Source organism: Caretta caretta, chromosome 4 (genome assembly GCF_965140235.1).
Source record: "Caretta caretta isolate rCarCar2 chromosome 4, rCarCar1.hap1, whole genome shotgun sequence".
NCBI lineage: Eukaryota > Metazoa > Chordata > Testudines > Cheloniidae > Caretta > Caretta caretta.
The window spans coordinates 134,700,671-134,728,506 of NC_134209.1; the positions used below are offsets into that span (position 1 = coordinate 134,700,671).

General features: G+C 39.6%; 2 protein-coding genes across 2 annotated transcripts in view; both read left to right on the top strand.

Moving 5' to 3' along the window:
• Positions 1-2,159: 2,159 nt before the first annotated feature.
• HAUS3 (HAUS augmin like complex subunit 3) lies at positions 2,160-14,389 on the top strand. Its single transcript, XM_048849089.2, has 5 exons — positions 2,160-2,266; positions 2,828-3,827; positions 7,234-7,676; positions 11,000-11,228; positions 12,861-14,389. The coding sequence occupies exons 2-5, from the start codon at positions 2,916-2,918 to the stop codon at positions 13,092-13,094; spliced, it is 1,818 nt and encodes a 605-aa protein (XP_048705046.1). The 5' UTR covers positions 2,160-2,266; positions 2,828-2,915; the 3' UTR covers positions 13,095-14,389.
• POLN (DNA polymerase nu) overlaps positions 2,177-27,836 on the top strand; it is a 226,331-nt gene continuing 200,671 nt past the window's right edge. Inside the window, exons 1-3 of the mRNA XM_075128232.1 lie at positions 2,177-2,266; positions 14,671-14,721; positions 16,089-16,235. Of these exons, the coding sequence (XP_074984333.1) occupies positions 16,094-16,235 (142 nt within the window). The 5' untranslated portion in view covers positions 2,177-2,266; positions 14,671-14,721; positions 16,089-16,093. The remainder of the gene's footprint in view (positions 2,267-14,670; positions 14,722-16,088; positions 16,236-27,836) is intronic.

Genomic DNA, 27,836 nt, shown 5'->3' on the forward strand with positions numbered 1-27,836 from the left:
GCGCCGGCCGGCTGCCAGAGGCCCCGAATAACTCCGCCCAGTGCTTCCCCCTCAGAGCGAATCCGAGGCGGGCATCGTGCTCCGCTCCGCCCCCCGTCCCTTCGGGGTGGGGCAGTTTTCAGCGCGTGGCAGGAGTTTGAATCGCTCTCGCGGGTGCCGCGCTAACGGTTTCTCCTCGCCACAGCGCGGCCGTTGGCCCGGCCGTTCCCTCGGGCAGGGCGAGGTCACGGTGCCCTTTTGGGCGGTCCTGTTTCCGAACCGGGGCGAGCCGTGTGGTGTGAGTACCTGGCAGAGGGGTGGCCGGGCTGGCGTCTGCGGCGGCCTCTCGACATCCAGGCCGGTCCCGCGCGGCGCGAGGGGGCGGTGGCTAGCCGGCCGCGAGTCCCTCCCCGGCTGCCGGCCAAGCAGGGAGCGCCCGCGCGCGGTAGCCGCGTCGTCGCGGCCGGAGTGGGGGGCAGGTCGTACTCAGCGTCGCTGCCTTCGGGCCTGGCGCGGTTATGACTCCCACCCCCCTTTCCCCTCCTGCCCTGCCAGGCCTGCCCCGTCGGCTGAGCTGCCCGCGCCTGTGGTGGCGGCCGCTGCGGCTGTTGTCGGGGGTGGGCTGCTTGGCTGAGTGAAAGGGCCCTTTAGACTGACTAATAGGAGTGGGTTTGTCGCTTGTTTTTTTTTTGGTGGGTCATGAAGTCCTGAAGGATTTTATAATCCCGGATTTTTTAAAGTGATTCCTTGCTTGTTGCAGAGTCAGTCTGTATTCGCAAAAAGAAAAGGAGGACTTGTGGCACCTTAGAGACTAACCAATTTATTTGAGCATAAGCTTCCGTGAGCTACAGCTCACTTCATCGGATGCATACTGTGGAAAATACAGAAGATGCTTGTTTTTATACACACAAATCACGAAAAAATGGGTGTTTACCACTACAAAAGGTTTTCTCTCCCCCCCCCCCCCCAACTCTCCTGTTGGTAATAGCTAATGTAAAGTGATCACTCTCCTTACAATGTGTATGATAATCAAGATGGGCCATTTCCAGCACAAATCCAGGTTTTCTCCCCCCCACGGCCCCCCCCCCCAAACAAACCCACTCTCCTGTTGGTAATAGCTTATCTAAAGTGATCACTCTCCTTACAATCAGCAGGAGAGTGGGGTGGGGGGAGAGAAAACCTTTTGTAGTGATAAACACCCATTTTTTCATGATTTGTGTGTATAAAAACAAACATCTTCTGTATTTTCCACAGTATGCATCCGATGAAGTGAGCTGTAGCTCACGGAAGCTTATGCTCAAATAAATTGGTTAGTCTCTAAGGGGCCACAAGTACTCCTTTTCTCCTTGCTTGTTCTTACCCCAGAATTTCTAATGGATCTGGAAGGTAGAAATAGGGTGATGACATCACAGTTAGTAACTATCCCTTCTCACCACCTTTCCCCCCCATGCTGTAGTTAATTAGGTGTTGAAAAGACGATTTCTGGGTGTTCAGCACCTTTCTCTCCCCCTGCCCCAAACAAGTAGTCCATCAAAAGTAGTGAAGGCCCATATTTGACATTCTTGGTACTCTTAAGGTAATAAACAGAAAAAATAAAAACAGAACCGTTTTGTGCTTTATATGCCCTAAACAAGCAAAGGGGTACAATCCATAGTGGTGCAGCTTCAGGGCAACAGAGAAATTAGCAGTGTTTCTCATGGTGGAGTGTGCTCTCCTTAGTTGCTGCTGATTATTCAGGCCCCTTCTTTAATTTAAAAAAAAAAAAAAAAGGTTGGAGACTTTGTATAGTAATAGAGCTTGGCACACCAGAGTATATACACTGGATACAGTTAATTCATATTTCACATTTAACAATTAATAGGTTTTATTATAATATTTAGAGGTGTGTGTGTGTAACAGCAAGATCAAACCTGGGACATCTGGAGCTTAGTGCATGAGCCCCTACAGCATGAGCTGAAAGCCAACGGCCTGTTAGGTAAGGCTGTAGAGCAGACTCATTTTCTCTCTCTAAGTGGTCCCAGTGTCACTAGATGGAACAGAACACCATACCCAGGAGACGTGTGGGTTATACGTGCACCTCCACCCCCCCCCCCCACCACCACCACACAATTGACAGCTCTTGTTATTCTTAATCATTCAAAGTGGCTTTACTGAAATACTTCTTCCCTGTCCCCAAACAGGAAATAATTGATGAACATTGGAGTATTAAGAGAAAAATAAAAAGGTTTTAAAGGACACATTTCTAGGGGCTGAAGGAATAATCTTAAGTAATACTTCGAAGTGAAAGGTAACTGACTTTTTTGTGTTTTATCACATTATATAATATTGGTAGATTTTACACTTTATTGGATATCTGTTCTTAAATACCATGTTTTAAAATGCTGCTGTGATTCTAGGATATCTAGTTGTAGGTCTGGATTGTAGGGAAAACTTTTAATGTAAATCAAGCAGTTTTGCATAAAAGTGCACTACTTTCTTAGGCTGTAATCCTGCAAATACTTACTTGCTTAACTTGACTAACACTGAGTAGTCCCACTAAAATCAGTGGGACTACTCACTGTAGTGAAGTTAAGCAAATGTTGGGACTTCACTTGGCATCAAAATTGCAAAGCAACTGAAAATATTTTTGTTAAATGGTTATATTTAGAAAGCAATTATAATTCAGGGATGGCTAATTCAGTTTTGTAAATGTGGGAGAATTGATATACACTGTGCAAATCGTATTAGCATGGTATTTCCTTATTTGTGATCTGACACTTGCTTTTTTCTGTACAGTGCCTTTCTTATTAAAATCACTGTATACATATTTTAAACAACTTCTTTTTTTTATTTATCATTGGGCTAGCAGACAGACTCCAGATTTTCCTTGTGTTTGGATATTTTTTTAAGACTGCTTGTAGATCTTTATATTCATAGCAAAAGTGTTGCTTATAATCATGAACAGTGGAAATCAATTTGTGGAAACTCTGAAGAAAGTTGGTTATCCAAAAGCTGCTCAACTTAATGGAGAAGACTTTGACTGGTTGTTTGAAACTGTGGAAGATAAATCATTTTTGGTATGGTTTTGTGGAAATGTGAATGAGCAGCATGTGTTAGCTGAAAAAGAACTGCAAGCTTTTGATGCTCTTCTTAAATCTGGCAAGCCCATTTTAGAAGAAGAGGCTTTGGATGAAGTTCTTAAAACTTGCAAAACCTTTGATTCAAAATCAAGTAGCATGGAAGAAGGAGAACTTCAGAAGCTAGAGGAAGAGTTTCAAGCTCTTCAGAAAATTAAAAACCTAAAAATTCATCGTCGTAATAAGCTTCAAATGATGGCCTCAACAAACAGCCATATGTCACTGAAGTTAAATGATAAAGCAGAAGAAGCAGCTAAAATTCTGAAAGAGGGACAAGGAATTTTCACTGCTGTAAATACTAAGATAAATAATGAACTTCACTCTCTTACTGAAGGAGTTAAGAAGTTGACCTTTTTCTTCACCTTTTCTGACTCAGAACAAGGGTTAGGTCCTCATCCAGTATTTTTATCCCAACTTGCCTTGGATAAATATTTGTGTCAGGAAGAGAAAAGCACTGCAGCACTTACTTCATACACAAAAAAACAGTTTTTTCAAGGTATATCAGAATTGGTTGAAAGCTCAAATGAAGAAAATTTCCAACTTGTAGATATAAGCAAACCATTAATTTGTGATGAGAACAATGAAGTCTGCAAGGAGAGACTTGAGATGGCTAGGCTGCAGATGGCATATATTTGTGCTCAACATCAGCTGATTCAACTGAAAGCTAAAGATATAAGCATAAACTCAGCTGTACAATGGGCAGAGAATAATCTTCAATCCTTAAAGAACAAGGTAAGCTGTTAAAGAGAATTATGTAATCTAGTGGACGTCTAAAAACCTAGACTTGTTCTGGATTTAACAAAAGAATAACTGACGATTACTCACTTTTTAACTTGAATTGTATTTCTTTAGTAGTAATAACAAATTTTAATAGTTATGAAATAGCACCAGTTTCTGGTGCATTTAGCAAAATATAATTTCTTAGGTATCCAATGATGGTAGTACCACATTTGCTAGCTTTCTATAAATGTAGTAATTCTAGAAATATTTTTAAATAGCTGGTTGGTCCTTTGATTATGTACTGTTGATTTCATTTGATCGATACTGTATGACAGAATATACATGCAGAAGGCTCTCCATAATATATGAATACAAGTAGAGGTTGAGTTTAAAATTTTTTGTTGCCTGTTGGGCAAAAATTAAAATAGGAAACATTTTCCTGCCCCTTTTTCTTGTTTAGCATAACTTTTTAATACCTGCCACACCCCATCTACCTTTTGTGTGAAGAATTTTTAAAGTTACAAATTACTGTTTTGAATCTGGCTAATCACAAATAGGATTCCGTTTGACTAAAAAGATTTTATCTTCCTTTATTGATCAGACCATTCAGGATTTTCTGTTTGTTTACTTTTTGGAATGGTAGTTCTAGATATCCCTTGACTTTCACAGAGGAGCCATCATTCCTTGGGAGAAAGAAGTCTAGTGGCTGGGAAAGTGGGGGGGAAACAAGGATCAGAGGTGTCTGCAAAAGTTTGGCTGACTGAAGGAAACATTTTGTTTGGGAGGTTTGGCATGGGGAGCTAATTTGTAAGGCAAGAGTGCGTGCAAGGGAGCTGGGTTGGCCTGAGGGAATCAGATTGGAGGCCATGTCACACTACTAATGGAAAACGCTACATACAGAACCAAGAGGAAAGGGTGGGTTAGATAAGACTGGTATCTCAAAAAATTTCCAAAATAAAACTCCAGTCATTTTGGAATCACCTTATAAAAGTGTGGTGGTGATTTCCCTCCCCACCATACAACTTTAAAACCTTGGTTATTTATCTGGTACCATAAGAATTGTTTGCATATGGCATAATGGTTCAGGCTACGTTTTAGTCACGGGTATTTTTAGTAAAAGTCATGGACAGGTCATGGGCAGAAAACAAAAGTTCACAGGAACCTTAGTCAATGGGAGCTGTGGGGCCATGCCTGGCTGCCAGCACAGGCAGCATGTGGAGCTACAGGAGCTGAGGGAGAGGAGCCCCCACCCAGGTAGGCAGCGGCTCTGAGCCCCCTCACACTCAAACTCCTGCTGCTGGAGTTGGGAGGTGGGACAGAGACTGCCCCAGCAGCAGTCAGTGCGACTGACCCCGGGGCTGCCCGAGCTGCTCAGGCAGCTCCTGGGCCAGCCACACGGTGCTGCTGCAGATGTCTTGGAGATCCTGGAAAGTTGCAGAATCTGTGACAAACACGGAGCCTTAATAATGATTGATGAGTAGGACTGTGGTTCTGGTAAGAGAGACTGCAAAACATGTTTGTTAAAAGTTTTGTTCTCTTGGATAAGAACATGTCTGCCTGTTCCTACTCCTTTCCTCAGCAGCACAGAGATAGCTAGCATTGTTGTGAACGAGGTCATCAGACACTACCTTCGGTGGTTGTGATTTTCATTGTCCTGAAAACCTTAAGTATTAAAGAAAAGTGTTTAATGCATATACATTGTGATTCACTTTTAATTGTATTTACTTCTCAGACATAAAAAGGCTCACATTGTCTAAGATGAAAAGCTGCCAATTCTAAGTAAAATACAAACACAATAACTGAGCTGACAAATGACCATTTTTTATCTAGCCTTAGAGACTGATATGCTAATGTTTTAGCTTCAGCACCTAGTTTATTATGAAATATTTAGAAAACCAATCTGAAAATGTGGTAAAATACGCTGCATGGTGTGCTGTGTGGACATCAGAGCAGGTATTAATTGACAAAACTCTGAACTCAACTGTTCTGTCCTCTGATTTTACTTCCATAATTTTCTACCACTTTGATTCAACAAATGGTGGCAGATTTAGGGTAGAAATCTGGATCTTCAATTTTATGCAGTTTATGGTGTAGGATTATGTTGCAGCCTATTCATGTTACAGAAGTCATAGGGTTTTGAACCTGAATTTGGAATCAGTCGTGTTAACTAAATAATGGAAAAGTTCTATAATTTCTTTGAATTATTTTTGATTCCAGTCTTGCTTGTTCCAAGTTTTTTTGTAATTATTAGATTATGCCAGATTTCCATGTGACCGTAGAGTCATCAGCCTGTAATCTTTCTGTGTAGTCTCCTCCACTTGATTTTGGAAGTTTAGTTTCTTTAGAGTTTCTTGTTGTGTAAAACATGAGCTATTGTTTTGATCAGTCCTTCTTGTGCTTACTGAAAACAGCATACTTTAAGATAGTTGTACGCAAATATAAAGACAAAGGTTTTCTTGACTGTTCCATCTAGTGTTACTGGAAAATAGAGGATCCAGTCCCCATACAACCAGCTGTGAGGCTGATGGTGGTTGCAGAAGAATTTCTGAATTTCCAGAACGTATTTTTGGCACCTCAGGTGTATTTTCAAAAGCTCAGACACTGCATCTCTTGAGATTAAATCATCATTATTTGTTTTAAATCATCATTATTTGTTTTATAACAGGATTGGGGCACTGTACAGACAAATAAGACATTTATTGTTCAGAGAGTTATAATCTACATGTCACATTACTACAAGACACACAAACAAACTGGTTGGGGGCAAGTATAGATGGTGAGAGCCATGACATTAAAATTTAGCTGAAAAGAGAATCTCAAATCACCCACCATTTGCCCAGTCAATACCAGAGAGAAGTGACTTGTAGCCATCACATTAATTCATGTACAGTATTTCTATTTATGGATGAGTAACTGAGATGAACCTGATAAGTCTTCATAAAAAGACAGAGCTTCTGCTATCAGCAGTGTTGTGAACCCATTGTAAACTAGCTTCCATCAGCTGAGCATGTTAGTTGTCATATTTGTACATGAAGGATTTTCACTATGCAAAATTTAATATATATTTTGTTCAGCACACCTTTCTCATTAACTGCCAGCAGCAAATGGTTTAAATTATAACACTTTAATGTTCTAAGATGGAATCCATTAGTAGGTATTGAAATATTCATATTTGAATCTATTTTTTATCTCTGTAATAAAATATCTGATTACTTTCCACAGTCCTATGGAAATATTTTTTGGGTCTTTCCTTAATCTTACATCTCCTCAGCTATTTTCCATTTGACTTGTTAATTGTATGATCCTTAATATGGAGTTAAAACTAAATTCTTTAGGGAAAATGGGAAATGCATGGAACATGAATAAAAATGTTAGTCGTCTTTGAATATGTTCTTACAAGTACTTTTGCTTTTTATAGACTTTTGGAAAAGAAGAACACCTTGAGGCTAGAATCTGTAGCTTAAACAGTGAAATTTCAAAAACAAAAAAACAGCTAACTCAAATAAATAATGAAATACTGCCTTCCCTGGTGAAGGAGAATGCACAGCTATTGAACATGCCTGTGGTGAAAGGAGATTTTGATTTGCAGATTGCTAGACAGGACTACTATACATCAAGACAAGATCAAGTATGCAATCAGTTGCTAAAACAGAAAGCATCATTTGAACTTCTTCAGCTAGCTTATGAAATTGAATTGAGGAAACATCGGGATATCCATCGTCAACTCGAAAACATAATACAAGATCTGAAACAGAGCAGCAAGGCCCTAGAACAGAGACTGGAGGTGATGTCTGACCCACTTATATCTCAGCATGCAGTACCAAGGAACACTATTGATTCAAGGGATGATGTGTCTCATAGGTAAATGTTGTACAGTGGTTGTCAAACTTTTATATGAAGTATTATGTGGAAGCTAGTAGATCTCCATGTAAGTTGCCTACCATTTGCCATTATAATCTTCTTGCTATCTCTTACTGAGACGCTCTAATTAACTGCAAGAGGCCTTTAAAATTCCTACCAGGGACAAATCCCTGTGGCTAGAGACTTGCTTTTACTTGTCCTGTGAAATTCTGTTTGGATTTGGCTGAAATAGTTCAAATTGCCATTTCCCTCCTTTCCATGGTATTGCTCCGGAAAACTTTAGCAGCATGCCAGAATAACTGAGTGTGACTGTTCTAAGGCCAGGCCCATGCTACAGTTGGGGCAGCAGAACACACTGAACTGGGAATACCTAGTACCAGCTAGAGCAGGGTAAAGAGGGCGAGTACCAGGCTGGAATGAACTGCCCCTTGGATCAAGGATGAGGCCCCATCAGCCCAATCCCACCCCTTTAGGTTACCATCGGGGGCAGGATCCTTCCCATCTCTGAAGGGGGTACAGAGCTGGGTTTGGCTCCCCCCCAAATACTCCCAGGCCCAACATAGCCCCAGAGACCACCGCCCTACATTGGAATAATAGGATTCTCCTGCTTTTAGCTAATATAGCTATCTAGTCCTGTAGCTCAAGTGGTCGGAATGTGGTGGGGTGCTGTAGGTTCAGGATTCAAATCCGGCTGATGAGACACATTGGGGGCTTTTATTCCAATTGTATATTTATAGACTTATTTTTACCTTTAAAAAAAAAAACCTATTAAAATACATAGCAAAATAACTGTTAAAATAACACTTTGATTATGGTGAAGCTCTCAGAAGATAAGAAAAGTTGGATTTATGGTTCCCTGTACAATTTTAATTCTGCTCCCTTGGTAAAACTGCATGTATATTCATAACTTGAGTCTCATGGTATTTGGGTTTTACTTAAAGCCTCAACTTTTTGAATCCGAGTATTACATAAAAATCTCACTTTTCATTTAAAAACAACAATGAAGTCCTCATGGTTGTGCAGAAAAGCTTGAAAACAAGAATAGAGTGCACCCTAAAGGCTCAGAAACCAAAAGGCACATGAAAAGAACCTTTGGCTTAAAAATTAAACATATTTGTAAAACGCATATCTTATGATTTTGGGGGGCACAACTCATGAGTTCTGAATGTTTGCAGTTAGCAGTAACTATGATATGGTAGAACAGTGATTCTCAGCCTGAGGCCCAATCAGCACAGAGCTCTGGCCCATGTGACATCCTCAAGGGCCATACAAGTAGAGCTCTGGCCCATGTGACATCCTCAAGGGCCATACAAGTAGTATTGGATGCAGTCCACAATAGTAAATAAGTTGAGAAACCACTACAGTAGAACCTCAGAGTTACGAACTCACCAGTCAACCACATGTCTCATTTGGAACTAGAAGTATGCAATCAGGTAGCAGCAGAGATGAAAAACTAAAAAAAATTGTTTAACACAGTACTGAGCTGTACTTTGAGGTTTTTTTTAAGTAATTTGACAGAGTAAGGGAACTGTTTCTGTGCTTGCTTCACTTAAATCAATGGTTCTCAAATTTTTCTACTCGTGACCCCTTTCACACAGAAAGCTGCCGAGTGTGACTCCCCCCTTTAAATATATAAAAACATTTTTATATGTTTAACACCATTATAAATGCTGGATGCAAAGCGGGGTTTGGGGAGAAGGCTGACACGTTGCGACCCCCCACGTAATAACCTCGTGACTCCCTGAGAGGCCCCGATCCCCAGTTTGAGAACCCCTGATTTAAATTAAGATGCTTAAAAGCAGCTTTTTTCTTCTGCATAGTAAACTTCCAAAGCTGTATTAAGTCAATGTTCACTTGTAAAACTTTTGAAGGAACAGCTATAACGTTTTGTTCAGAGTTAGTCTTTGTTCCTGAGGTGCTCATAACTCTGAGGGTCTACTGTACAATCTTTAATAACATGATTACAATTTTTTTCCCCACCTAATGCTATAAGAATGCAACACAATATAGGAGACATCACTATTTGCTGAGTAACTGCTATCCCCTCGATGCAGTCAATTAAAGTATTACCTTTGGCCTAGTTCCCTCTTCATATTTAGTCATAAATGCCATGTTGAAAATTTAATGAAGATTAGTATGGATTCATGGCAGGTATGTCAAGGTCCAAAAGTAGATTGATTTACAGAGATACTGAGAGTCTCCCATTTCCACTGAAGTGACTGTGAACTACAGTTGCACAGCACTCTTGAAAAATTAAGTCGTATTTTATTTGGTGTCAAAATAGGGACTGAGATTTAGGCACCCCAATTTGAAAATTTAGGCCATAATGTACAAAACTGGCTTTGTTTTGATTCAGATTAGCAGGTACAGCAGTGTGAGTGGGTTGGGATGCTAGAGAAGTGCAAGGTAATTTTATTCTACAGATCTATAAACTACTAAGTGATAAAGATTTTCTTTTTAATACTGTTAATTATATTCAATTTTTGATTGTATTGCTAAAATAGTAGAATGTATGGCAACATAGAGCAGTAACAGTGTACTTTTGGGACACTGATGTGTCTGAATTTGGTAAAGAATACCATTTTAAATAGGTTAGCGGTTGAGTATCTAGAGTTCTACCATTTACAGGAAGGAACATATGTTACAAATTCACAAGTACTCTATATTTTTAGGGATACTTAAAAATTACTGCCATTAGAGAGTTATCTTAAAATTCACTCCTGTCAGAATCAGTTTTACCATCTATTAAACGAGTAATTCCTAAGATTACTGCAACTGAATAGAGGACAAACATTTTTCTGATTTTTTTTTTTTCAGTTTTTTTAATGTATTTGAAAGTACTTTGTGGCTAGTTTCACTGCTTACCTTTTTATACAGTCTTTTTTTCTTGTTTGTGTAGGTTTTTTTCTCGGGGAGAATTATTTTTCAAATATAAGAAAATGCTTGCTGAAGCACAAAAATTGGCAGTGGGACTTGGGTAGGTGTATTGTCCTCAGACTACTTTTAAACTAATTGTTTTTAATAGACTAGATTTCAAGATGACAGTGTCCCTTTAATTGTAGCTTGAAATATTTCCGTCTCCTACCAACCAAGGCTTAAACCAAAAAATTAGGGTGGTCTTAGAAGTGACCAGGAGCAGCTCAGAAGTTAGCAACACGCATCACTCTGACATTGTTGGGCAGGACTGTACTTGCCTTTTCATCAGAATGACTTCCCAGAGATGAATGTGCAAAAGCTCTGCCTTACCTAATCAACTGATGGCATAAATATGTACTAAATTTTTTAAAAGATGAATGCTGCATCTCAAATTTTTGTCACCGTAGGCTATACCAGCTTTTGGAAGGAGAAAATCCGAAACAACAATTGTTCAGAACACATGAAGGCATTGAACAAATGGCTCAGAAATTAAAGCAAGACATTACTTCAGTGCAAGATCACCTAGCAGTATCTTCTCAAGAACAATTTCTCTTTTTGTCTAAGCTGGATAGTGATTTAGATGCACTTTGTGACTCTCTGTATTGGGGAGGAAATCAGATCTTGCTTAGTAACCAGGTAAGTCTTTATTGTAGAATTACAGCTATTGCTACATTAGTAAGCATATTTTGCAAATGATTAGTTATACAGACAAAAGGGTCTGAACATGTAATGTAATATATTTTTATCTATTTCATGAATTAATACTTCCTTTAGTATTGAAGTAAAAGTAGCTTTTTTCCAAATGTGTAATGATCATATATAGGTCATCATTAGCCATGGCAGTTTAACAACTGATGTATACCTCTTTGTAGGGTATATGTTTCATCAGAGTATATTATGTCATAAATTGCATCTATGAATTTCTAATAGAAAAACTTAAGATGTTTCTTTCCTGCTACTGTGGTATGGTTCGATAGAAATCTTTGGGCTGAAATATAATGTTACACTACCACTTTAACAATCTATAGTAATATTTTTTCCTGGCAGCAACTCTTTCTAAGAATGTCTTTGTTCTGTGGTTCATATAGTGCAGGGGAGGGCAAACTATGGCTCGCCGGCTGGATCCGGCCCATGAGGGCTTTCAGTCCGGCCCACAGGATTGCCAGCCCTGTGGTGCAGAGAGGTTAAGGCAGGCTCCCTGCCTGCCCTGGCCCTGCGCCGCTCCCAGAAGCGGCCGGCACCATGTCCCTGTGGCCACTGGCGGGGTGGGGGTCAGAGGGCTCCGTGCGCTGTCCTCACCTGCAGGCACCGCCCCCACTGGACAGGATCTGGGAACCGTGGTCAATGGGAGCTTCGGGGGTGGTACCCACAGGTGAGGGCAGCGTGCAGCGGAGCCTTCAGCCTCCGCTCTGCTGGAGCCGCTGCCAGACATGCTGACCGCTTCTAGGAGCGGCATGGGGCCAGGGCAGGCAGGGAGCCTGCCTGAGCCCTGCTGCGCGCTACTGCCATTCCAGAGCCGCTTGAGGTAAGTGGTGCCAGGCCAGAGCCCGCACCCCTCAGGCACCCCAATCCCCTGCCCTGAGCCCCTTGCCACACCCTGCACCCCAACCCCTTGCCATGAGCCCCCTCCTGCACAACACACCCCCTCCTAATGTAATGTGGTCCTGGCCAGTGACTAGGCTCCATGATAATACAAATAGTAATAACAAGACATTTGCATTGAGTGCTTATAACATAATAAAATGAATAGCCTACCTGCGCTACAAAAAATGAAGATTAATTCAAGCTATGAAGCAGTGAAAGATGAAAAAATACAGGTGCCAATAATCTGGTTCCAGTTTAAATCTACAAAGTATTATTTTTGTCTAAGTGCGAGGAGTAGTTTGTAGAATTGTAACCACTTTTAATGTGAGTAAAATTGTTCTACCATCTTGATCTAATACAAAACAGATGCATAGATTCTGATACCCTTGTTCACATTAAGTACTAGCTGTCTCTATTTGTAATCTCACTTAGTTGAGTGGGACTATTTGTAAAGTAAGATACTACTCAGTGTGAGTAAGGGTATTACAGTCTGGCCAGATGAGCTCTATAAATCAAATGAGATTCATTACCTTGTACCTTGTACTTTTGCTTCCTTTCATTAGGCATATCCTGTGTGCTGTGCAAACCTGCCTCCAAAACTTAATTTGTTTTATATTTTAGTTGAATTAATGTATCAACAATGCAAATGTAATAAACTTTCCTTTTTTTCTTTCTTTCTGTTAGGAACTAACAGATCAACTTTATCAACTAGAAGTGAACTTAAATAAACTAAATCAGCTTATTATGGATCTTCTTGCTGATGTAAAGGCCAAAAGAAAGGTTTTAGAGACACATACACTGCATCAGATGGAAAGAAAATTGTATGTGTATTTTTTCAAAGATGAAGACTATTTGAAAGCTATTGTGGAGAAGCTAGAGCATCAGTCTCAGGCTCAAACCATTGGTCTAGAGGATTAAACATTAAATGCATCTTTGTTCTACTGTTAAGATGTGGAAATATTTAGTGTAGACTTTTTATGATTCAATGGGAAAACAAACTGTTTTGATAAACTAATATATCATTATTAGCCTTATCAAGAACAGACTGTAAGCCCCTTTTATAGCTTTTGGCATACAGAGACTTTGGGCTCATACTTCAGTTTTGAGGGTTTGCTTTACAAGAGAGAGGGAATGCATTAAGTATCTAGATACTGCTAGACTACATATTACCCTCTATTACTTAATGTGCAGAGTAAATGCAGATTCCTGCTTCCATGATGTGCTTTTCCTTTGTATTCAGATGTTATGAAATCCTCTTCATGTGTGATCTGCAAAGTTAGTGCAGAGAGGGCATTTTAGGGGTTGGAACAGCTTTTGAATATAGTATGCTTCCTTCTGAAGCGGATGGTTTTCCTAATAGTAAAATTTTACAGTAATTTCTGTCCTGCGATCCTTTGAGAGGACGTAAGGTGCAGTTGTGCAAAAGTGACAGCATGTTTGGTTATAGACCAAGTGTGTCTGCATTTTTTTTCTACAAACTGTCCAAAATCCTTTGGATTAATTGATTGCCCTTCTTTCCCCTTCATGCTACTCTTCCTAGAATCTTGAAGCTCTAAGAGCAAGAGTTTTGAACTTGCCTTTTTTAGCAGGGTGTCCCAAGGATGTTTGTGTTCAGCAGATAATTAATCTGCTATGGTCTGTTTCTTTTTTTGGCTCACTCTAGAATTTGTAGTAACACAAATTTCAGAATGTTTTAATAACTCTGCCAGAATTATTGAATTTTTAATAAAGATTTTTTGGCTCATCAACTGCAACCCCAAGATATGTGTAGCAAACTATATAGGAAACTTACTACAGATTAAAGAAAATTTAATGTGATTGCACACAATTATGATGCCTTTTCTCTACTGTGTCCATTGGATCTGGATCCTGATGGGAGCAGCAGTTCTTGCTTTCAGGTCATATACAGATATGTTTATAATATGTATTTGATAAAGGGAAGCAAATTAAGACTGACTGTTTTTATAACTTCAGGTAAAATTTATTTTAGTGTATAAATAACATTTTAAATTTGTTTTTAACTGTAAAATTGTATTTGATTACCTTTCATGTTTAAATGAATAAGAGCATAACCTCTGTTAAAAGTATTAAGTACTTTAAAATATTTGACGTTTGTAAGTCTGCACTGTCTTTTTTGAACCCTATTAAATGTTTAATCATCTTGACTATAAACATTAATAAATCATATCAAGGGTAAAAACACTACAAGTTAATGGAATGTGTCCTACACCCTTTATTAAAAAGAAAAAACACAATATGTGCATTTATATCCTTAATATTAAGTGATTTAAATCCACAAACATAAGAATGTTTCAGATTAATGGTGGGATCTGGTTGTGAAATGCATAACATTTCTATATATTCTGATCCATGGTATATTGTACCTTTTTGCCTGCCAAATTCTAAATCTAATCTAGGTTTGCCACCTGAGGTAAGACTGACCCCTCCCACAAGAGAAAAAGTTTTTTTACATTTAAAAAATCTCTTCCTTTAGGGAGAAGCTACAGACCTAAGGAACAATCTCTTGACTGTTTTTCTATCCAAGGTAGGAAAAGAGGCTTGGTCATGACTATATGACCATTCTTGACCTGAGACACATACTGGACAGAGATGACCATAGGCATTACAAATGTTTCTCCTGAGCTAAGATGAGTGGTTCCCTTTAAAGAGGGAGAAAATACTGTCTGATAGAATTTGATTTGGAAATGTACTAGTCATGTGAAGGGAGCCAAGATTGGCCAGTGAATAGTCAAGACCTCTGTATGGGAATAAGTTATTTAACCACTACTGAACTGCCAGTTGTATCCACCAACACTATGGTGTTTGAACCCCAGTTGAGAACTTGACCCCCTAGAAATACTGTAAGGCATGCTATGTAAATATTTGTAGTATGTTGTAAATGGTTCAAAATGTTATCCCTATTGTCTGAGTCTCCATGTTATAATTTACACTGATAGTCTTCTCTAGTGACATGAACGATTTTGCTTCTCATGCTCCCCAGTGGCCCATGTGATTACATTCTGTACTTACGTTGCATCTAGATATTATAGAATGTGATTAAATGCAGGTCAATTGAAATATAAGATTCCAGACCAGTAGTAATATATGTGGAGGTTTAAACATCAGAGAACAATTGAAAATGCTGAACTTTGTGTCTAAATAATCAGCTCTTCTTTCCATCTTTTAATGATGTTTCAGCCTTCTGAGGTTTTTTTTTGCTTTTAGCCTTAAGACTTGAAAACTGTTTAGAGGTTTGTGCTTTGCTGTAAGGATAGAAAGTAATGAATATCTGCATGCATTAATTTTTAGATCTTCATTAGAAAACAATGTGGGAGACTTTTCAAAGACACATAACATTGATTTGGAGTTCTTGTCAGACTGATTCTTAAAGGCACTGTGTGTTGCTGAATACACCTCTTAAAGGCTGTGACTACCTCTTTTTGAAAATCTGTTGGTAGCGTGTATCAAACTGTTTCAATCATGCTTCAGTGCTTATTTCTCTCAAATTGGCAGCTGCCAGTACTCATAAGAAACTGTTTGACAAACCAATGTGGATACATGGTAGTAAGGGAAAAAAATCAGTTTGTATATATTAAAGTCTCTAGGTCAGTGGTTCTCAACCTATTAACCATTGTGGACCGCATATGCAGCTCTCTGTATTATGTGGGCCCTGTCCACACAACATATATATATTACCTGTATGGCTCTGAGGATGTTACATGAGCCACAGCTGTGTGCTGATTCAGCTGCAAGCAGGTCACAGGTTGAGAACCGCTGCTCTAGGTAGAGGGTGGATATACTAGATATTATGTATGCATTATCCATTCCATCTTCAGCCTTATGTAATAGATGCTAATTATTTCATGATCTTAATGTCTCTTGTATAATACACATGTGATATCTTGTATTCAGGGTTGATGAGAAAAATGGAGGGTTACAAGGAGTACATAGGACATGACCTTTGTAAAGTGCCGCTATCAAATATTGCTCAAAGGATTATGTCAGCTATGCAGTCTGTTCCTTTAGAGGAAGCTCAGAATAGCAGAGAAGGTGAACAGAGTGAGTAACTTGTTCAGTTTTTAACTTTGTACTATATTATGCATTTTTGGAAATGGATCATGAAAATGGAAAGACTTAAGGAAAAATTATCTTTCTAAACACTCACTTTGGCATCTTGAGGGGTAGAAGTAGAGTTTCAATAGTTTTACATAGAAATATCTCCAACACTAAGGCCTTGTCTAAACTATACAGTTTTGTCAACGAAAGTCAACTTTCATCAACAAACCAGTGGAGGTGTGCACACTGAAATGCTCCTTCCACTGATGTAACTCCCCTGTTATGCCGACATAATACAACCACCTCAATGAGAGGCATAGAACTGTTTGGGATGTAGTTAGTGATACAGCATTAGTGTGGACACTGCGCTTGCTTATGTTGCCGTAATTGGCCTTCAGGGGTGTCCCACAATGCCCATTCTGACCCCTCTGGTTAGCGCTTTGGAGTTTGCTGCGCTGCAGGTACACAGACATGCACCCCATCTCTGTTTAAAGGGAACTTTTGAAATTCCTCTTCCTCTTTGCTCGGTGTGTACTGTTCACACAGCATCTTCCCAGCTGACTATGCCAGCTTTCCACAACAGATGCACTCCTGCCTGGAGTATGCCAGAGCTGTTGGATCTGCTAGGTCTGTGGGGAGAGGAGGCTGAGCAGTCTCGGCTTCACTCAAGCTGTAGGAACTTTAATATCTACGAGCACAATGCTCGTGGCATGCAGGAGAACGGACTTGAAAGGGACATGCAGCAGTGCTGTGCTAAGATCAAGGAGCTGAGGCAGATGTACCAGAAGGCAAGGGAGGCCAACTGTTGCTCTGGTGCATTGCCGAAGACATGCCACTTCAAGGAGCTGCGCGCTATCCTTGGCTGTGACCCACTGCCAAGAGCCCTGTGCAACAGGGTTCTCTGGTGCGATGGCAAGTTAGCAGGGAGTTGGAGCAATCAAATTTTTGAATTGCTCTGCTCTGGCACCAATAGTGACTGCTCCAGCTCCGCTCCGACTCCGCTCCGTACTCTGACTCAAATTAATTTTTAAATAAATAAAAAAGTGCATACTGTAATTTTGAAAAAACATTATTTTTACTCACTTTTAAAACAATTTAAATGTCATCAACGATACAAACTAGAATCATTCATAATTCATTCTGTAAAAAAATTATTGCAGCAATCAAGTAGTCTTTCATAGCCTGCCGCAAATCATTTAAAAAACTTTAAAGCCGAAAACTGTTGCTCTACACAAGTTTGAGTTGTTGGCGTGCTTGAAGCAATTCTACAGGCAGCCTGAATGTGGTGTGGGTAGTCTCAAAAACAGACTTAACTTTTAGCTTACCAATAGACTCCATCGCCTCACAATCTTCCCGAAAGTTTTTCTTGAATAATGCTTCATTACCATTATGAATTGCAGAAACTCGCCGGCGTCTGTCTTGTTTATCCAATTCGTTTTTGAAGGCATCATCTTCTGAAGAATTGGTGCTTGAATTATCTCCATTTTCCTGTAATGGTTGAAGACATCTCAGGGACTGATGCTTGAACAAGTTCAGAGTGGAGACAAAGTTTGAGAACAGCCTGCTATTTCTGAAGGATGTGAACTTTCCGAAACCGCAGATTCGATTGATGACTCCTTTTTGTTTTGTTTTCTTCATCCTCTTTTGCAGAGTTCAAATGTAGCAATAGATTTTGGGTTTTGAGTCATCGAGCAGTATCCAGGAGCCCTTCCTTTGCCTTTGGTATTTCCCTTGAGGTAAAAAGAATCCGATACCGTGGGTCAACATAAACCCCAGCAAGAAAATGAATATTGTTAAAAATATTGTTCACATTTCTGCATGGAGGATAGAATTCCTTCTGCAATTTGTTCACCATTTTCTTGCAAGAATTTTGACAGTTTTCACTATCCCTTCATTAAAACTCCTAGGATTACATCAACAGCTTGAAGATTCACGGTTGTTTGGTTTGGCTTTGCCAAGAGGTCTCGCAAGTTCTTCACTTTGTCCCATTCAGCTTTTGTTAACTTGAGTTCTCTTGTTCCAGCAGCAGCCACTTGTTCACAGTAAGATTGAAAAACGAAGCCGATCAATCATCGCAAATGTTGAACCCTAGCAAGTTACAGTATCCAATGATTGAGTTACCCCAGGTAGATCAAGCAGAACACTGAATACTTGGGGTACGTAGTTTGACAACGACTTGTCGAATTTTTGCCAGTAATTTCTTCGCATTTTCTTTGTTCAGTCCATCCCAGATTCACAGCTGAAGAGTGTGAATACCACCCCTCATTAATTGGACTTTTGAGTCGTCCTCCTGAAGCCATGTTGGAAATATGAGGCTAGGGTCATTAACCCATTGCACAGCAGCATGTTGAGTTTAATTCATCCATTCCTTTAGTTCCTTGATCAGGCAAAATAGCTTCAGTTCTGTCCACATCCCTGTTCTCAGAGGTAGAAATGGTTTCATTGTCCTCGCTGAAATTTTTGATGGCACACATCATGTTTGCTGCATTGTCAATGCAGATGCTCAGCACTTGCATTTGACCCCAGATTTTTCTAAAATAGCTTTTACTTGACTTTTCACATATGAAGAATTGTGACGCCCTTCTGTGTCGATTACTTCCAAGATTTTTACCACAGCTTTATCTTTTCCTTCTTTGTAGTATTGAGCATTGATTGCAAGGAAATTTCTGTCTCCACAGATTGCCACATCCATTTTCAGGTAGCACAGTTTTTGCTCCAAAGCTTTCTTGAGCTCTTTGCAACCAGACTCAGCTGTGTTGACAACTAAATGACAAACCGCATTGTGCCCCATCGAAACACAAAGCTGCCGACCCATTTCACCTGCAGTTTTTTGGAATCCTTTGTTCCTTAGCCTGAATGTAGTGAGCAGTGTTGAACTCAAGCAAACGATTTCCATCAGCCCTTCATGGAAAGAAAGTATTGGCATCCATGGTGACTGTAACCTTTGAGGACTTCAAATATGAGTCAAGTTTTGTTTGCTCAGTTATGGGCTTCTTCTCAGATGAAGCTCCACGAAAAATCTTTTCTCCAGGAGTTTTCAAAGAGCCAGATGAATGTCATTTAGCCGTGTCAGCTTTCTGTTTTTGCTTCATCTTCCTGGTCCTTTTTTGTAACCAGAGTCGCATAAGTTTTCAGGATGGTTACGTGTTACATGCTGCCAAAAGTTGTAACTTTTCGCGCACTTGCTTCATTTGTCTTGAAGCTACATGGTTTGAGCTCGCCATTCACTTTTCCACTTTGCACGTTGCTGATTTCTTCTTTGCTTTTCCCAAAAGCTCAAATTTGGGCTTTTTTCAAATTCAAAAGTAAAGACGTTGTTTAGATCCTTTTTCCGTAAATTGGCTATAAGCCATGGCCAAATCTTCTTATACTGCTACTGCAGCCAAATGTTTCTTGTAATGCTTTTGTTCATTGCTTTTTGAAGATCATAACATTTTTTTTATAATGTACCTGCTTGTGATATCTTAACCACTGAGGTACTTCAAATTTATTTTGGATTTTCTGGGCAAAAATGATCACATTTCTTTTTACACAATTATTAAAGTATATTTTAATATTTTAACATGTTTCTTGCAGTTTACAATACAACAAGTATTTTTAATATACCTTTTTTTATAAATTGCAAGTTTTTAATATCTCAAACTCTTTAATATAGATATATCAATGAAATTTGGTATGCGCTGTAGCATTAGTACATGCTATCGCTGTTCTACAACATTAATTGTTGAAGTAACGAGGCTACATGTTACAAGATTGAAAATAAACTTTAACGGGGAAGTGGATTCAAATTTCAAGCACAGTCCTTTTAGTAAAGAGAACAAATTTTCAGAAATATGTTTTTGCTTCATCAGCCTGATTAGATTATACAAAGAGCAAATAACAGGTTCTGTCTTGTATAATGTTTCCAGCCTGATGAAGGAAAAAGATTTCTGAAAATTTGCTCTCTTTACTAAAAGGACTGCTTGCAATTTGAATCTGCTTTCCCATTAAAGTTTATTTCGAACATTCTATCATACAACATCATTAAAAAAAAAATTATTTAAACTACAGGCATCGTGAACTGGGGAGGGACTGGGCTAATTTTATTTAATATTTTTTAAATCTTTGCCTGTTTAACAGGTACAACCATGGAATATGGTTTAATGCTAAAACACGCATTAAAATGGTACTCTTAATTTATTTTGTATAATTAACCATTTCCGAGAACTGTTTAAAAATTTTAAACTGCTTAGATGCTTAGAATGATACAAACAATTTTACTTATTTTTAAAATTTATGGTTCCAAAGTTTAAATGTAGTATTAAATAACCAAAAATTATTAACTTATTATGGAACATATTACCGCTCGTAGCCAGGGGCAGTCAACGACAAGCCTTTCAAAGTGTTTTTGAGATATTAATCAGCAATTAACTTTTCATCATCTCCTTGAAGGGACTGTAGCTCCCTTAGGAAGAATTTTAGGACACGTGTTCACAAATGTTTTTTCTTAAAATGACCTAAAGATTCACCCCCAAAGTTGTGTTGGACATTTTCCAATCATTCTGGATATATCACAAAAATCACTCCTAATTTATGCAAAAGTTTACTGTATATTTATATGCCTGCTGTACGTGACTTTTTCAGTAAATGTAAAATTACAAACAACGCTACCAAAAAGACAGTTGAACAGATGACCTATAAAATAAGTCTGCCAGAGTGATATGGGAGCAGGTACAAATGAACAAATGTACTGGAAACGGGAGCCCGTGTGAGAAATGAGCTTAAGTGGTTAATATGTCTTGCAATATTTTAATATATCAGTAAACATATTTTTTTCAATATACCTGTTTGTGATATCTAAAATGTTGCATCTTGCGTCACACTTTTCCATAATCGCAGCGCTCATAGCGTGTCGTTGATCAACCCTTACAAAAGAAGTATCAACACATATTAATCTAACTGTCTAATCTACGTGAGTACGTACTCGCCTAACGTTGGCACAAGGGTGGGAGCAGTCTGCAGTGTTGCCGCCTGTCTGATAATTATCAGATTCTTTAATAAAACATATCTCCAAAAAACTTGGTAATTTTGTATCTGTACATTAAATCTTGATTTTGGCCAAAGTGAGAATAACTGTGACATATTATATAAAGTAGATGTTAATATCAATTGTTATACAAGCTGAAACTTTTGGGCACCTTTAGGATTTCCTTGCTAAATATCATTCATTTTGGATTGAAAATGGAGGGAAAAAAAAAAACTGGAGCAGTCAAGATTTTCTGTGCTCCGGCTCCGCTCCAGGTCCGGGCAAAAACCTGCAGCTCCACTGCTCCGTGCTCCAGCTCCAGGCTCCGCTCCAAAGCCCTGCAAACTAGGACCTATTTTTGACTCCAGAGGGGTCTATCCAGTCCCAGTACTCAGGCTCCGGCACACATGAAGCAGGATAGGCAAGCTCTGGTAAGCACCCATTTTGCTTTCATACTGCACGGTGACTGAGGTCTCATTTACTTAGTTTCTATCCCTTATCCCTCTTCTACTATATAACAAACAATAAAGCCTATGCAGCTAGGTAGTGGGGGCTTGGTGAAAAAGTTTGTTAATGTACACTGTCCAAGAGATCTCCATAGAGATCTCTAGGAAACTTTCATGTGGGTACTCTGAAATCCTGTGCTGAAGATTCCTTGGCAGAGCTGCCTTGTTTCTCCCCTTGGTGTAGGAAACTTTATCATGCCAACAGGCAATTGTTTCTGCAGGGACCACAGTGGCACATAGGTAAGTAGCATATGGACCCGGTGTGAAGGCATATGCATGCAGGAGATGGACCCTTGCAGCCGGGTTACCCTATGGAATGAGATATCAGGTTTGATTGTCCCAGCCTGTCGAAAAGGGTGCCAATATTCAGAATATCTCCCTAGGCATGTCTAGTGACCCTCTTTGCAAATCACCCATACCCTTTGTCTCTTCTTAGCCATTCCCTCTTCCCAACCCGCCCTGCTTCACCGAACTCCCCATATTTGGGACTCTCACCAAGCTGTGTGTTAGCAAAGGGACAGTGAGAAAGAGGTGTATGTGGCTTTTGTGATTCATGCCTGAGAGTGCAGTCATAATGCTGTGTCTGTTCATTGTTTCTTTGGCTTCTGCAGATGTGCCCTTGAGGACCAATTCCAACACATCAGCAGAGCTCCTCCGTCAGATTAAGGAGGCAAACCAGGAGGAGTAAGAAGGATATGTTTCTCAAAGTACTGCAGTCAATAGATACAGCAGATAGCAAAAAGAGTGTGGAGGAAGACCGTTAATGAAAAACTCAGGCTGGATAGCCTGGAACGGAGACAGGGGCAGGAGTTGATGATAGATGGACAGGAATGGATGATAAAGCCACTGGAGGGCCAGACAGAGATGCTCAAGTCCCTCACAGAGCTGCAGTCTGAGCACATCCGTGCTCACAGAACGCTGTTCCGTGACTTCCCCAAACTCCCTCAACACATTCCTCTCATGTTTCTGTTGTGTCGCAGTACTCCTTGCACTCCATCCCCAGAGACTGGTTTCATGATGAAAGTTGGAGTTACACACAGCTGTGAGAGCCTTGACCGTGAGACTGTTCCTCATTGCCATTCCTCTGTTTGTGCAAAAAAAAAAAAAATTTTTATCCTTTTAATTAAAGTGTAGTTTTTGAAACAAAATGAGTATTTGTGTCATGCACACAGTAGTTGCTGCTAAAATTCACAGTGGCTACAGGCAAGAACATTTGCTCATCACGGTTAATGCTCAGGAAGGAAGCATTACAGGGGTCATTCAAGGCAGTAAGTAAACATTGCCTAGCTGAATGCATCACATAAAGACACGTTACTGGGGCACATTATCAAAATGCTCCTTCAAATAGCCTCCTGCTGAGCCCCTCTAATTGCCCTAGTATCTGGCTGCTCCAAATCAGCAGCCAGCTGATCCACATCAGCACTCGAACCCTGGGGAAACTTCTCCCTTCACTTTGCAAATGTTATGCAGAGCACAGCTGGCTGCTGTGACCATTGGAATATTTTCCTCATTGAGGTTTAACCTGCCAAAAAGGCAGTCCCAGCAACTTTTTAATCTGCTAAACAGGCACATTCATTTGGCACCTGCTGAGCCTGTTGTCGAAGCGTTCCTTGCTGCTGTCTAGGTTCCTGGTGTAAGGCTTCATGAGCCATGGGAACAAGGGGTGGGTGGGTTCTTCCAGGATCACTATAGGCATTTGCACATCCCCCACTGGAATCTTCTGGTCTAGAAAGAAAGTCCAAACATGCAGTTTTCTGTACAACCCAGTGTTCCTAATGATGCATGCATTTTGAACCTTCCCGTGACCAGCCCTGCACTGATGTCAGTGAAACGGCCCTGGTAATTCACCAGTGTCTGCAAGACCATGGGGAAGTAGCCCTTTCAGTTGATGTATTCTGTCGCAAGATTGTCTGGGGCCAAAATTGAGGTATGCATGCCATCTATTGAACTGCCACAGTTAGGGAATAGCGTCACAAAGCCATCAAGTATTTCCTGCACGTTACACAGAGTCAGTCCTTCATAGTAGGAAGCGATTAATGTCCCTGCACACTTGCATCACCATAATCCCCATGGTGGACTTTCCAACTCCAGACTGATTAGCAACTGACAGGTAGCAGTCTGGAGTTGCCAGCTTCCACACAGTGATCACCACTCGCCTTTCCATTGTGAGCACAGCTCTCATTCTGGTGTCCTTATGCCGCGGGGCAGAGGCGAGCTTGTTGAAGAAACTTGTTGATGTTGAAGGTACCTAGTGCATGGCACAGCAATATAGAGTATTCCCATGTAATGTAATGTGGCTTCAGTCTTAACCAATTTAGTTTGAAAGCTCCATGGTAGGATCTATTGGACAAAGAAAGCAGTTGGTGTGGTGCCTTTCTGGTGTGCAAGTTCATGGTGACTTGAACAATATGGTCCAATTCTGTACACTTGTTCAACCTCAACAGTTTCACTGAGGAGTTGCATCAGTATTACAGAATAGAATTTGTCCCCATATGTGCAAGTCATCTTGGAAGTCAGTGTACAAGTCAAACATGTTAAATTTGTGTAGTTCCATTGCTGCAAGTCAGAGTTGATAATGTGTGCACTGACCACTTTCACAAGCAAGACTGCACTTGTTTCAGGATATTTACAAATTTCATGGCATTACTGCAAGAGTTGTTGAGTAAATGACTCAGTTAACTGTTTAAAATTGGATATCTTAATCCCATGTAAGAATATTGTTAAAGCATAGAATTATAGAATTGTTGGGCTGGAAGGGACCTTGAGAAATCAAGTCCAGCCCCATGTGCTGAGGCAGGACCAAGTAAACTTAGACCATTCCTGACAGGTGTTCGTTCAGTCTGTTCTTAAAAAACCTCTAATGATTGGGATTCCACAGCCTCTCTGGAAGCCTATTCCAGAGCTTGACTACCCTTGTAATTAGGTTCTCCTAATATCTATCATAATGACAGGTTTCAGAGTAGCAGCCGTGTTAGTCTGTATTCGCAAAAAGAAAAGGAGTACTAGTGGCACCTTAGAGACTAACCAATTTATCTGAACATAAGCTTTCGTGAGCTACAGCTCACTTCATCGGATGCATTCAGTGGAAAATACAGTGAGGAGATTTATATACACACAGAACATGAAAAAAATGGGTGTTATCATACACCTTGTAAGGAGAGTGATCACTTAAGATGAGCTATTACCAGCAGGAGAGCGGGAGGGGGGGAGAAAACCTTTTGTAGCGATAATCAAGGTGGGCCATTTTCAACAGGAACGTCCGAGGAACACCCCCCACTGCTCCTCGGACGTTCCTGTTAACTGCTGGAAATGGCCCACCTTGATTATCGCTACAAAAGGTTTTCTCCCCCCCTCCCGCTCTCCTGCTGGTAATAGCTCATCTTAAGTGATCACTCTCCTTACAAGGTGTATGATAACACCCATTTTTTTCATGTTCTGTGTGTATATAAATCTCCTCACTGTATTTTCCACTGAATGCATCCGATGAAGTGAGCTGTAGCTCACGGAAGCTTATGTTCAGATAAATTGGTTAGTCTCTAAGGTGCCACTAGTACTCCTTTTCTTTTTGCTAATATCTAGCCTAATATTTCCCTGGCAGCAGATTAAGCCTGTTATTTCTTGTTTTACTGTCGATGGACATGGAGAACAATTGGTCACCATTTTCTTTATATCAGCCCTTAACATACTTGAAGACTATTATTAGGTTCCCCCTCAGTCTTCTTTTCTCAAGACTAAACATACATAGGTTGTTTTTTTAATAGGTCAGATTTTCTAAATCTTTTATCATTTTTGTTGCTCTCCTATGGACCATCTCCAATTTGTCCAGGTCTTTCCTAAAGCTTGGTGCCCAGAATTGGATACTCTATTCCAGCTGAGGCCTCACCAATGCTGAGTAGAGTGCAACAGTTACCGCCCTTGTCTTACATACATACAAAAGCAGTCAGGTATAGTATATACATGTACTCTTGCTTGTAGGTTGTTGGTCTTGAGCTTTTTTTTAAAATGGAGTTAGTTGGGCACTGTTCTAAAGACCAACCAAACCAATAAAAAGTTCTTACTCAAAGGAACATAAAACATTAGGAACTATACCACAGTCAAATATACCTAAACATGACACAAACGTCATCTAAATGTTACATTGCCATGAGGTGGACTGACAGAGAACATATTACTTATTCCAGGCTAACAGCTGGTAGTGTAGATCTGCTTTTTGACCCCCACGTTTCCAGTTTTTAACTTCTTTTTTTTTTTAAAAGTATCTTGCCTAAGTAGATTTTCCTTTCCGTAGTCCATTGAGGCAGTAACCCCTGTAATGTGTTCAGACATGTCATGCTTGAACCAAACTCTTCCATTTCTTTATTTGCTTCTTGGGTAGGTGACTGACCCATCTGAGAAAAAGAACAGCAATGCTTCAGGAATAATTAAAGCAATATGGAAACTTGTGTTTGGAAAAAAATTGTGATTTGTCAGCAGCAATATCTCTTGACCCATGCTTCAAAAACTTGATAAAAACCATTGGGCTACTTGCTAAATCGTATCTTATGTATGACACAGTAGTAGCTGGAAAGTTCATTTTTTATCTAGGACGTACTTTCTAATTCTAGAATGGTAGTGATTTGTCCCTAAGCATTACATCTCAACAAGAACCTAAACTGTCCTCAGTTAGCCTAATGAAGTCATGCTTTTCATGTTATTGCTCGTTATAACTTATATATACCTTTCAGTACTCTTAAACTGTTAGAACTATAAAAACATAATTAAGAAAAAGCTACAATAGTAGATTTAGTCATAGCTGTAAATTTATGTAATACAATTTACACAAACTAGATGACAATCTAAAGATTTCCAGTTTGAGAAACATTAACAAAAATAGTCCCTGGGCAAAGGTTGCAGTTCTGACTTGGCCTGTTATTACATCCTGACAACCCCAAACATACCTACCAAATAAAAGTATACAAATACATATGCAACAATATCCATAACACTTTTTAATCTGTCTTGCCCTCCAAGATCCCGGCCCTCCTCTCAAAGGGATAAGCTTGCTGCCTCTATTCTGTTCTCAAGCCCCTACTTCCTTGGAAACGAGGGACTGAGTTCTAGTGTAGGTCCATTTTTCTGTGTGATATTATGTTGCTCTGCTGCTAGATCTTTGTGATCTCTCTTCTCTTCATATTTAAAATGAGAAATTAAAGGTATTACTTTTATAAAAGAAAATGTAGACAATTCACAGAACTCTTTTGTAGGTGGAAAAGAGAAAGTAGATATAAAAACAGTAATTTGTAAACTTGAGGAAAAACAAAAAATAGAGTACTTACTTCTAAATAGAATTGTCCTACTTACCTAAAACTGGATACTTTTAAAAACAAACTTACAGAAAATACAACATTTTTATGAAACCACTTTCAACCTAGTAAACAAGGTCTTGATTATTCCTATTCTATACTTTTAAAAATAAGTTTACAATTTGTGCTCTATTCTGAGAATTTCCTAGGTTTAAGCCTGTTAATTTGTATGATAGATGGAAAAAGAAGTCAATTCTCAAGAACAGGTAGACTCAAAATGGAGAGGAATCACAATTTTCTGTTTTAACTGTTTCTCTTGTAAGACACACACAATTCAACTTCTGAGATAAGCCTTTTAGAACCCCCTCTATGGAGACACTTTTAGACCGTATTTTATTGTAATACATGGAGAATTGAATGTGATTTTGCTAATCTCTTGGAAGTGCCTGTTGGAAAGTTTGTATGTCTCTATTTCATCCAAAAATTATGGGCTTTATGAAGGAATTTACTGAGTGAAATTCTATGGCCTCTGGTATGAGACTAGATGATCACAATTGTCTTTCTTCTAGCCTTTAAAATCTTTGAAAGCAAAGATAGGTTTATATTGCCATCTAGTGTCATTTTTTTCAGACTGCAGGAAAAATATACAAAACAGAACTAAGGTTAGTTGGATATTAAGATACAGGTGAGAGCCACTGAGCAGTGCATAGTGAGGAAGGTATAAGTGGGCAAAACTAGAGATTCCCTTGGAATAAAATCTAGAACGTTAATGGATTATTATTTTAATTGCATTAAATGAGGTCCTTAGCAG